Source organism: Amphimedon queenslandica, unplaced genomic scaffold (genome assembly GCF_000090795.2).
Source record: "Amphimedon queenslandica unplaced genomic scaffold, v1.1 AMPQUscaffold_13119, whole genome shotgun sequence".
NCBI lineage: Eukaryota > Metazoa > Porifera > Demospongiae > Haplosclerida > Niphatidae > Amphimedon > Amphimedon queenslandica.
The window spans coordinates 47,497-59,194 of record NW_003546645.1 but is presented as its reverse complement, the minus strand read 5'-3'; the positions used below and the strand labels follow the sequence as shown (position 1 = coordinate 59,194).

Here is an 11,698-nt window from a genome sequence, read left to right as displayed (position 1 = left end):
TTAATTTAGTCATAAGCGGCTTAAACTTTCTACATAGCATAAGGACATCAATGTGTATCAGAAAATGTAATAAAAATTGGGGGTAATTTTGGAGCCATTTTTAGGAAAAAAACATGGGCTATAGCCTTGAGTATTTTTCAAATTTTGGCAAGTTTCTCAAAATGGCCATAACTTGAAAAATTTAAATCGGAATCAGCTCAAACTTTCTACATAGCATAAGGACATTAATATGTATCAGAAAATGTAATAAAAATTGGAGGTGTTTTTTCGGCCATTTTTCAGAAAAAAACCATGGGCTATAGCCTTGGGTATTTTTTCAGATTTTGGCAAATTTCTTAAAATGGACCTAACTTTAAAAATTTAAGTCAGAATCAGCTCAAACTTTCTACACAGCATAAGGACATCAATATGCATCAAAAATTTGAGGTGACTTTTAAGCCATTTTTTGGAAAAAAGCATGTACCATAGTACATGCTTTTTTAATCTATTTATAAATGATACATAACATTAATATTCTCTTCCTCTTTCCCACTTTATGCATGCAATACATTGATACATGATTTATACTCTTGTTTATACAAATACATGTCTTTATGTACTTGAGTTTTGTGTGCGAATTCCCATGGCCAGCGATGACTTGGTTTCTTAGTTGTAGGACCAGAAACTCCCTCCTCCTCCTCCTCCTCTTGTTTCTTCTTTCCTTCTTCTCTGTCATTATCATCATCAGCTCTCTCTTCTCTAAAGTCAACATGTTGAGCTAATTCACTTAGTTTCTGAGAGAGAGAAGGTCTCCTACAAATAAATACATATATGTGAGCATGTACAGTAATTCTTGTGTATTTTACATATAACTGCATCATTTGCAAAAGTATTTTATGATTGAATTTATGTCACTTTAATTTAGAATTCTCAATAAAAGATAGATCTAACACCTACTCAATTAATTACATTCTGTATTATTATAATAAGTGACTGTTACCCTTCATATATCTCTTCTCCATCATAGTTGATCTCCTTGACTCTTGTAGTATGGAGTGATTCCACTGAGACCTTGAAACCAGCATCACCATTGGACCATGTACTGTCCTCCATTTTAAAGGTGTGGCTATAGGCGTGGTTACACCAGCCCACCCATTTTTTGAATTTGCTGTGCTCTGCTTTTACTTCTCGCGTCTTACCTTTACCGAGACCTTTACGGCTTTACCTCTCCTTTTACCTTGTATAATACAATACTTAAACAAAGTTAAACTAGTTTCAAATGGCTTCAAAACCATCACTTTTCCTATTAGGTGAGTCAGATGATTTATAATACACTGATATAGTACATATTTTGTGTACAGATATTAGCAAGTTAAAGTTTGTTCTAAAAGTCTTGAAGCATTACAAGTTTCCTGAAGCAAGATGGTTTGAATTTGGATTGAATCTTGGTCTGCTTCATCCTACACTGGAAGCTATTGAGTCAGCTCATAGAGGCAATCCTTCACGCTGCCTGATGGAGTGTTTAACCAAGTGGTTGACTAAAGCTGATGATAATGTCGCCACTGTTGGTCCTATTATCTGGACGACACTGGCTAATGCTCTTAGAGAAATGGATGTAAAATCTGTTGCCATTGATATTCGCAAAACAAGTAATAATGTTATTATTGTTATACTTTGTTCATATTTTTGTTAGTGGCAGACCCTGTTAGTGAGATATTACAGTGTTATATTGGTAGACTAGCTCAAGTTGTTCTTACTGAGGAATCAGTTGATCTCTTACATACAGAGGGATGGTATCTAAGGATACATTAACAGAAGTGAAGAGTTGTGGTTGTTCATTGGTAGGAGATCCAATGTTACTAATATTAAATGCTGTAGCTGAAGATCATAGCAAATTATGCACTCTGACAAGCATTCTAATGAAATCAAAGGAAGCAGTGTCATTAGCTAGTGATATAATAATGGAATATGGTAAATGAACAGTTATATAAATACACTTAACTTATTTATATTCTAATACAATAGGAAAGTCATTTCCTTTAGCAGCAACAGTGATGCCATTTTGTACTTCAAGTAATGATATAATATAACATATATACATTGACTATTATAATAAATACAGGATCTGGACAATTACAAGGTAGTAGTAGTGAGACTCAAGTAACTACCAATACTGATGCTACTGCACAAGGTTAGTGACATTAATTATACCCAAATCAATGTCATTACACTATACATGTATGTAGCAGAGACTGTCATATTTTATCCGGATGATAAAGCTGAGTTTGATAGAATGGGTGATATGCGTGGTACACTTATTCATAATATTGTTCCTCTCATAAAAGCAGCAATACCTTCTTCCATACCATCTGTTGATGATTTGAAGACCTACCTTGGAAGGTGCCGTCCAGAATTAAAGCCTCGATTGAAAGATACCAATTGCTTTGATGATGTCATGGAAGTGATTGAGGATGAGTGTTCTATCACTAACGTTGCTCTATTGGAGACTATAGTGAACAAGTACTCAATACAAGATGCTGGAGACATGATATTAGCTTATCAGACACACTTGGATGAATTCTGTGAGAACAAATTAACAATGTTTTGTAATCGTCAGCTAAAGAGGTTATCCTCTTCTCTCCTCACTTGTGAGACCATCAAATTTGTTTTGAAATGGAATCCAAGTGAGCATTCTCTCTCCAGTATCAGAGCCCTCCTATGGAAAACGTTTAAGGATAATCAAGTGGAGGTGGTAGTGATCAAGGAAGGGAACTCCATCATTGTTACTTGTTATGCTCCTCATTATCTGATGGAGAGTTTACTAGTGACAGCTAGAGATAACGTTGATATGCTAAAGGAGACGGGATTGATTAGTTTAACTATTGGTTACTATACTGTGTATGATGAACATGCAATTGATGAGGTTAGTGAATGTATGTGTATATAAATTAATACTGAGTATACTTTATAATATTTGATAGGAGGTGAAGAGTCTAATGAAGAAACTGGAGATGGTAGAGAGTGAAAGAGATGTTTTACTTGAGGAGAATACTAAATTGAAGGGTACAATAGACACATTAGGTACATACTAATTATTATTAACAAGAATGGATAATTCTTATTAATTATAATTATTGATAATTTAAAGGTATCTCATATGAAGGTAGAGAAGTTGATGAAAGCAATAAGTCATCAATACAATCATCAGGTGTAATGACATTTATGTTTTGAGACATGATATCTATGAATATTGTCATGTGCATGAATTCTGAATAATTACATCATGTAGCTGAATTGTTGTTCCTAATAATTTAATTGGTTCATTTTTATTATTTAGAGTCTGAGAAGGAAGACAGCAAAAAGAAGTTGAAAAAAGCAATGCAAATGGAAATAGATCATTTACGATCATCTCTTCAAAGCAAAACAGGTATACATACAACATACTTAATACTGTATAATGACAATACAGTACAGCTGTGTTTAGAGTATCATTATTGCTTGTACATTAATTTGTTATAGTAGGAGGATGATTGTATATACTCAATACTAATACTGGTCCTTCTTACATGCAATAAATAATATGCAAATTATTGATAAATATTTATTGTTTCAAGACTTATTGTTGTTTTAAAAATAGCAACAAATTTTTGATTTATATTAATGACTAGTGATGGAAGAAATGCTAATTGGAGTAGAGAAAACATTAATTGAAAGAGAAAAGGAGATAGAACTGTTACAGGAAAAGATATCATTAATGAATATACAACAACTGAAAGAAACCTCAATTACTCTTAGTATGTACATTACATTATATTAACTTGTAGTATGGTGCGTGGGTATAGATCAAAGGCACCGCCAGTGCTACAACTTCAATGATGCGCATGGTATAAAATCTAGCACTATTGGAATATGTAGTACTGTGCAGTATAATATGTATGGGCTTTCCTGTTAACCACAAGCTTTGATAGAGGCAAACCACAGCCACAGCTACATACCGTATAGTGGAAAATTTTCGTGGATTTCGTGTCTTTTTCAAAATCCACAGAAATAAAATCCGCGAAAATCGATTCCATACAGCTCAAAATGGCCAAAATGTAAAAAACCACGAAAATTAAGCCACAAAATTAATTTTTGGACAGATCCGCGAAAATTTTGGGCCACAAAAATTTTCCACTATACAATACACTATACATGTAATAATAATAATAATAGTGATAAATGAGATCTCTGATTGCCTTGCACCTGGTCACCTGCAGGATTTTTGAAATGAAATTTGATCTGCCCACGCACCACTAAAAACCAATCAAAGCTCCGTTGATTTGTAGGTTACAGGAATTATTGCACTCGGGATGGTCTTGACGAAAATCTAGCATTCGGCTTCGCCTCGTGCTACATTTTCCTCTCGACTGCCCCTTGTGCAATGATTCCCATAACCTACTCTCAACAGTGCTTTAATACATAATGACATTTTAGGAAAGGATCAGTCTACTCAATCAATAGATCCACTGAAAGGATCAGTTTATGAAGCTATTAGAGACTGGGAAGCAAGGAGAAGTGATATAGCTGCATACTCCATTGATAGTGGGTTAGCTATTCCATTGGCAACAGTAAAGAAAGAAAGGAAATTCAAAGTGGCTCTACCAGCAGGCATTGATAAAGCAGCAAGCTTTTTGGAGGCTTCCTTTATCAAAAGTGATGAGGAGGGTAGAGTTATGGTTAATGATAACAACACAGCCATTGTATCATGCACACCTCAAAGTATTGGTGGATATGAACTATCAGTGACTATAAGAGGTCACCATATTAAAGGTAGTCCTTATCAACTGTCAGTAAAAGCATCAAGAGACTATACCACACTAACTAACCAGAGATACTTTGTTGTAGGGAGTAGTACTACTGGTGTTGCTGTTCATACTAATGGTGAAGTATTTGCTGGTAGTTGGGATGGGTTTGTTCAGGTATTTAGTGAGGATGGTACTGCAGTAAAAAGGTTTGGATGTAAAGGTAATGGTAGTGGACAGTTTGACTATCCTTTTGGTTTATTGCTGGTAGGAGACAGGGTCTATGTGTCTGATCATAATCTTAATCTTGTGCAGTATTTCTCAGCTACTACTGGTCAGTATATTGGTCAGTTTGGTAGTAAGGGTAATGGAAATGGACAATTCTCTAATCCTTGTGGTATGTCTACTGATGGTAAAGGTAATATATTAGTAGCTGAGTACAGCAACAATAGAGTACAAGTGTTTAAAGAAGATGGTACATTTGTACAAGTCATACAATGTGATGGTACTGCATCTGATGTAGCAGTTGATAATGAAGGAAAGATACACGTTACCATTACTAATCAAAATCATGTTCAAGTCTTCTCTCCTGATGGTAAAACTCATCTTGATACATACAATAATCCAGCTGGTAACTTTAATAGTCCTAGTGGTATTGCTATTGATGATGAAGGATATATCCTTGTATCAAGTAACAATGGGTATCTTCATGTATTGAGTCCTGACAGGAAACAAGTCAAATTAATCTCAGGATTATCTAATCCATGGGGTGTAGCACTGGATAAAGATGGATATATTTATGTTGCTGAATGTGGCAACTATCATGTCATGAAGTATTAACTAAATAAGTTACAATTTAAGGTATAAAGTCACTCTACCTCGTCTTCTTTTGATTGTTCACACACATAGTTTTGCTTGCCCCTTCACTCTCATTATACACACACTCATATATACTTTCCCTTCCCTCTCATCAGGGCTGCCAATAGGCTCTGTGGGGCCCAGGGCAAAAACTTTGATGGGGCCTCTACTAATACAAATCTCCCCCTTATCAATAACAGCGATTAACAAAATGGCCCTGGAAGAGTTAACTTTAAAAAGTTGTCATGATTCTTTGATCTTTTTCTGTGAAAAAACTATGCATACTTTACTACTGACCAGGTGCTTGGGGGCCCAGGGCAAAATGCCCCACCTGCCCCCCCCTATTGGCAGCCCTGCCTCTCATCTCTAACTTTTTAACTATTTTATTAATAGAATTGATTTGATTCATAATTTTGAAAAGAAAAGAACAAAATCTTAAAATAATCATTATTATCATTATACTAGTACATATACACACATTCATAGTATTATACTATTATACATCATACATGTGTTTTATACACATAATTAGCCTGATCTTTAGGTCAATCAGTACCTGAGGTCCAAAGTACTCATGTAAATATGCAACTGCTAATGGCTGACGTCTTGACACAATATTAACCAGTGTTGCTGGTACTCCTCCCATATCAACCTATTCAATGTATTTCATGTTTGACTCCACCCACAACCACACCCACCTGTGCCAGATAGTTTGCAGTTTTTCTTTACAGCAATAAGGCTCTACTTGTCATGACCTAGTAAATCTTTGTATATTTTAGTAATCTCATTACATTTCTCTAACCTTTCCTCTTACGCATTTTGGCTATGGAGGACACTCTGGGACTTTAACAGAAACACCAGCTATAATCTTCATACTAAGATGAAGGAGAGGGAGAAAGAGACTTCATGAGTTGACAAGGAATACAATAATACATCGCATGTGTATAACTTTTGGAGCAACTCTAAAAATTCAAAAGCTTTCTACACAACATAAAAACATGTACATGTATCAGAAAAAATACACAAAGGGTGATTCTCTCTTAGTCGTTTTGATAAAATTTGATTTTTAATACATTTTCTGAAAAAATTTGAGCTAAAAAGACATGCACAGTTTGTACACGTACATGTATCTATACCCACCTCCTCCAATAGTCTGGCTGCATTCTGATTTCCCATTGTATGCAAGTTAATCCCTGCCTCTGTCCTATTAATAATAATCATTAACAAATACTGTACAATGAGGGAATATACTTGGGCAGTCAATAAGAGCACTGGTAATAGTACTGGCAGTGATACTGGTATTAACCTAAGGAGAATGAGAGATAGTCACATACATGTATATCAATGAAACTCTACAAATTACACGCATATGATGCGTTTTGCTTTTTAGTATTTAAGTGCATGCTTTTGCAGTGTTTTGTTCATTCAATAATTTTTCTTTCCACCTTCTCTTCTTGATTTTATTATTCTCTGTAAAGTCGACTGTGAACCAAGCATTGTTACCATTCTCCATACTGAGATACACATGCCAACATACGCATGCTTACACTCAGTTATACAGTTGTACTAATTGGTACTGCTGTAGATGCCTGCTTTGGAGCCATGAAAGGAATCCTGGGCTTTATACATGAAACACTAGCAGTTCTACTTTCTGAGCATCACCACAGACTGATATACATTGCAGAGCCAGACCACTCCCCTTTTAAAGGGTGACTATACTGACTTGGGTTTTACAGGATCGTGCAGTGACATTCCATTTTTTACAAGCACAGACGGACACGTGTACCTCATGTTTTATATGTGCAGTTATGGTTCTGTTTGTACAACTCAAGAATTGCCTAGCCAATATAACACCAGAAGCACCAATGTATGACAGTATACCTGTGGAGGAAATATATCTCCTGATCTACTCATGGAGCATTGAAACAGGACATTAAAAAGTAGGATCAGTGCTCCTGGTAGTTATAAAATAAAAGAGACAATTTCACACATTATAGTAAAGCAATTGGTACTTCCCTGGAAATGTTTTAACAAAGTTATTACATAAAAAATTGAAGTTATCTCTGGGTATGGAATACTGTATATAGCTACAGGAGCAATTGCATTTTGCTGTAGTTGCTAACTTAGTTGTTGCTATCATTGGAATACTTATTGCACTTGTTCAAACAACAATTGGTATTATAATGGTAAGAGAAGTTAAGTGTGATACTTAGTTAATATTTATGTAGTGCATAGCTTACTTTAACAATAAGAAAAGCGACAAGATTCAATCAAGACACAAAGCTGTCTATCAAGAAGAAGTAGTCAGACTCCTTACAAATATTACAAAATTAAATACCGTAATTTGCCTTTTTTTCGTACAAAAATTTTTCATTTCAGAAAAATTCAAGTGGAAATATTTTCGTCTTCTCATAGTGTACGAAAATTTTTACAGTCTGAAAATTTAGCTTCTCTTGCATATACCTTGTCCTTTACCTACTGGTAACAAGGCCGCTATAGTAGTGTTTATAATTCTTGAGATAAGAGATTCTTGACCTGGCTGTTCCCCCCGACATTACTAGTATACGGATAGTACTGGAGATGCAGCAATGATCAATTTACGGATAATAAACGGAAACATTAAATGGCTACTTTTGTCACATGGTGGACCGTTTTATTTTATAACTCAGTAGTGAAGCAACTGATTGAAGTACAGCAAGCACCAGTGGATAGAGCAAGGTTAGAGCTGCAAGAAGATACCTACTTATCAGGCCGTACCTTAGTCTTTCTTTGATGAATTAGGTCACAAATTTTGGTTGCTCAAAAATTTTCGATTGAAATATTTTCGTCATTTTAGGATCATACGAAAATATTTCCACAACGAAAAAAAGGCAAATTACGGTATCCTCCTTGAATGAGACTATAGTGCTGAACTCATTGGTGAAGGGAAAGCTATGCCAAAACGAGGACAATGGGTAATAGCACTTGGAAAAGGAGGTGACTAAACTCATAAAGTAAAGTAGATACGTAATTGGAATTATTTATAATTTATAGTTCATTGTCTACTGTAAAGACGACAGCAAAAAGGAGAAAGCAGATTTCACTTACACTTGCCACTGCAAGAGAATTAACAAGTAATGGTCTGTGGAAGCTTAGATAGCACATTTTGATTTTGTTTTAATGGAGAGAATGAAATCCCTCAAAGTATTTAAACTAAACAAATTTAAAGAATGGGAAACACTGTAGAGCCCAGTATTGTTTAAATAATATGATACAATAATGCACTTTATTTTAAATCTAGTTGATATGGCACCAGGTCCCATTTATACCAGCTTTCCTGACATAGAGTATGATAGTATATCTGTGAAAGGGCAGTACCCCCTCTATCTTTTAGTCTCGAGGACTTCATCACGGAACTAAAGCAGTTTCTCATGGAACAAAGGGTGATTAAGAAGACAAACCTTAAGAAGGAGAAAAGACTCCTCTGCCCTCAGAGTCAGGCAATAGAGAAGTTCCTCTCGTCACAAGATGTGACGAAAGTCGTGGATAAGATCAGTAAAAAAAGGAAGATAGATACAGACGATGAAAGATATTGCCCGAGGCAGGATGGTTGACACTAGCCAAACACCAGCTCTTGGGCACATGGAAATACCGTATAGCAGAAAATTTTCGTGGCTCAAAATTTTTGTGGATTTCGCATTTTTTTCTTTTCCAAAATCCACAAAAATAAAATCCACGAAAATCGATCCTATACGATTTAAGATGGCCGAAATGTAGAAAACCACGAAATTTATTATTGGACGTATCCGCAAAAATTTGGGCCACGAAAACTTTCCACTATACGGTAGTCTCGAACAGGAGACATGCACCTCTTCTGCCCATTATCCAGGCACACACAATGCCAGGAACCATTGCTAGTCATTACAAAAATTAATGAAAAAAGATTGAGTAGGATTCATTGTGTATCAATTTGTCAAAAATCACTCAAAATAGTAATGGAAACAAGGACAAGTAGGATTCCAAACGATCGATTATTCCAAACAGCTGACTATACCAATATGAATGAAAATACGAAATATAAATCCTATTCTCGTGACACAAAACTCTACACTACATTGTACTTTGAATGATTAAAGGAAAAGTGAAAAAATGCGTTCATGATATCATTAAAACAAACGCAATTATCACACCTTCAAACATATAAAATTGAAGTTATTTCTGGGTATGGAATGCTGTATATAGCTACAGGAGCAATTGCATTTTGTAATTTGTTGTAGTTGCTAACTTAGTTGTTGCTATCGTTGGAATACTTATTGCACTTGTTCAAACAACAATTTATTATAATGTTAAGAGAAGTGAAGTGTGATACTTAGTTCATCTATGTAATGCATAGCTTACTTTACAAATAAAAAAAAACTACAAGATTCAATCGAGACAAGTTGTCTTTCAGGAAGAAGTGTAAGACTCCTTACTTGTTTTATGCATAGGGACTAAGAAAAGAAAAGTGGAAGCAGGAGATACCATATCAAACTTGGAGGGGGTCTTGAAGCCTGTTGAGTCAACCCAGGAAGAAAAGAGTGTTCTCTCTCTCCCTCTCTTTCACACCTCATCCTTCAACTTCCAGTTCATCCCAGCTGGCTTCTCTTCGTATATGGTTCAATAGTAATTAAAATAGTCATTTTGTTCGCACTACTTCATTAAAAAGTAAAGACATTGATCACCAAAAAATGCAGAAATGAAGAGACACCTTATTCCCCATGGAATAGCTGTTATCATCGGAATAAACCAACTCAGCTACAATAAAAAGGGATGGCGTATAAGGACTTAGCTGCTTATGCCCAGGTGATCATACACCTTGCCCAGAGGCAGAGTGGTCGCGGCTGGCAAGCCTACGATCGGCTTTTCCGCCAGCTGGCAGCTGCAGGATCCAGCCTCTCGTAGAGGGAGATCTCCCCCTCTCTCTTAGCCTCGACTGTGTTCTCGGGGGCGAGGTTTTCCTGTCAATTATGCAATGGAGCGACCACCCCCAGTCATCTTGCACCCTGTGGGCGGGGCTCTTGGGTAGTTCCCCACCAGAGAAGAAACCAAATCAGGCAGAAGTCTGTCGGAGGTACAATAAAGGGGAATGCAAGCTTCCACCAGAGGCCTGCAAATTTTCCCATGCTTGCCTTGCTTGTGGTGCTAAGGTCAGAAGTATTAAAGACATTCCAGCGTCAAGCATAGAAGCCATCATTAATGAAATTTCTCATGATGATCATACTCACGAGTAAAAAGAGGGACCTCAAATAAGGAAAGAACTTCAGTGCCCAGTAACACTTGGACACTGACACTTGATTGCAACACTGCAATCAAGAAGTTCATTGATTCTGCCACATTTCAAGACACAATTAGGACGATCAAAATTGTCAGTTTATTGGATATGTTGCTTTAATGAGAAATTGCTTGTGGATCACAATAATACCACAAACGCACATCCCTGTGATAGGATTTGATACCAGTATTGTCATTTAATTTTAAGACATTAGAATTGAATCCAACCAGTAACACCCGTCACTGAGGACTGAGTGGAATGTAAGGCTAGCCAAAAACTATGGGCAGGGCTGATCCTTTAAAAGCTAACAATACTGTTAATCGAACTGTTAGAAGAACCTCCCACAAGTTATGGTTGAAATATTTTACTAAGATAAAAAAGACAAGAGGAGGATTATAACACAAGCAGGCATAAAAATGAGAATGTGTTGGGTGGATAGGCAGGGGAGGGTCTGGTCCATGACTAGGCTTAGGTGGCATTCTATTATGTCAGTGTCCATGTATATTTTGCCGTAATGAACATTAAAATGCTGGCCAGAGCCATCATTCTTTACCAAGAAATATCAAGAGTCAGTCATTTTATAAACTTATAGTCTTATACACTATATTATACACAACATTAATTTGTTGTATACATGTGATGCTATTGTCATTTAAACATAATGTTTTGATTGCAACATCATGAATGTACAAGGTTCGTAAAGAGGAGCAATCCTTATGAACATTACAATGCTGGCCTGAACTATCAGTTTCTTTCCCACATAATGGCAATAGCTAGTCATTTGTGAATG

At 36.0% G+C, this 11,698-nt stretch overlaps 2 protein-coding genes and 1 long non-coding RNA gene across 7 annotated transcripts; 1 reads left to right on the top strand and 2 right to left on the bottom strand.

The window, feature by feature from the left end:
• Positions 1-494: 494 nt before the first annotated feature.
• On the bottom strand, positions 495-1,113 carry LOC109585095 (mediator of RNA polymerase II transcription subunit 17-like). The gene is made up of 2 exons (XM_020001039.1): positions 980-1,113; positions 495-792 (listed from the first exon to the last, which is right to left on the bottom strand). Exons 1-2 carry the CDS (start codon positions 1,090-1,092, stop codon positions 534-536), a joined length of 372 nt encoding a protein of 123 aa, XP_019856598.1. The 5' UTR covers positions 1,093-1,113; the 3' UTR covers positions 495-533.
• Positions 1,114-1,142: 29 nt separating this feature from the next.
• LOC109585094 (E3 ubiquitin-protein ligase TRIM71-like) lies at positions 1,143-5,709 on the top strand. 3 transcript variants are annotated; one of them, XM_020001037.1, is made up of 11 exons: positions 1,143-1,289; positions 1,341-1,628; positions 1,673-1,950; positions 2,005-2,052; positions 2,102-2,170; positions 2,229-2,902; positions 2,961-3,060; positions 3,128-3,187; positions 3,317-3,406; positions 3,648-3,773; positions 4,453-5,709. In XM_020001037.1, the coding sequence occupies exons 3-11, from the start codon at positions 1,770-1,772 to the stop codon at positions 5,598-5,600; spliced, it is 2,496 nt and encodes an 831-aa protein (XP_019856596.1). In that variant the 5' UTR covers positions 1,143-1,289; positions 1,341-1,628; positions 1,673-1,769; the 3' UTR covers positions 5,601-5,709. The 3 variants fall into 3 exon arrangements, with proteins under 3 accessions (XP_019856596.1, XP_019856595.1, XP_019856597.1); XM_020001036.1 differs by having other exon boundaries at positions 2,226-2,902; XM_020001038.1 differs by lacking the exon at positions 3,128-3,187 and having other exon boundaries at positions 2,226-2,902.
• Positions 5,710-6,184: 475 nt separating this feature from the next.
• LOC109585087 (uncharacterized) lies at positions 6,185-7,918 on the bottom strand. 3 transcript variants are annotated; one of them, XR_002186321.1, is made up of 5 exons: positions 6,870-7,918; positions 6,759-6,822; positions 6,421-6,493; positions 6,317-6,382; positions 6,185-6,270 (listed from the first exon to the last, which is right to left on the bottom strand). It is a non-coding gene; the product is annotated as an uncharacterized LOC109585087 (long non-coding RNA). The 3 variants fall into 3 exon arrangements; XR_002186320.1 differs by having other exon boundaries at positions 6,317-6,373; positions 6,870-7,917; XR_002186322.1 differs by having other exon boundaries at positions 6,317-6,373; positions 6,421-6,486; positions 6,870-7,917.
• Between the last annotated feature and the right edge of the window lie 3,780 nt (positions 7,919-11,698).

Excerpts from the sequence above, each read along its gene's own strand:
- LOC109585095 (XM_020001039.1), bottom strand. The coding sequence starts at position 1,092 with ATGGAGGACAGTACATGGTCCAATGGTGATGCTGGTTTCAAGGTCTCA. Across the intron at positions 793-979 it reads GGAGAAGAGATATATGAAGG|GAGACCTTCTCTCTCTCAGA; the intron begins GTAACAGTCACT and ends ATTTATTTGTAG.
- LOC109585094 (XM_020001036.1), top strand. The coding sequence starts at position 1,770 with ATGGTATCTAAGGATACATTAACAGAAGTGAAGAGTTGTGGTTGTTCA. Across the intron at positions 2,171-2,225 it reads TACTGATGCTACTGCACAAG|CAGAGACTGTCATATTTTAT; the intron begins GTTAGTGACATT and ends ACATGTATGTAG. Across the intron at positions 3,061-3,127 it reads GGGTACAATAGACACATTAG|GTATCTCATATGAAGGTAGA; the intron begins GTACATACTAAT and ends GATAATTTAAAG.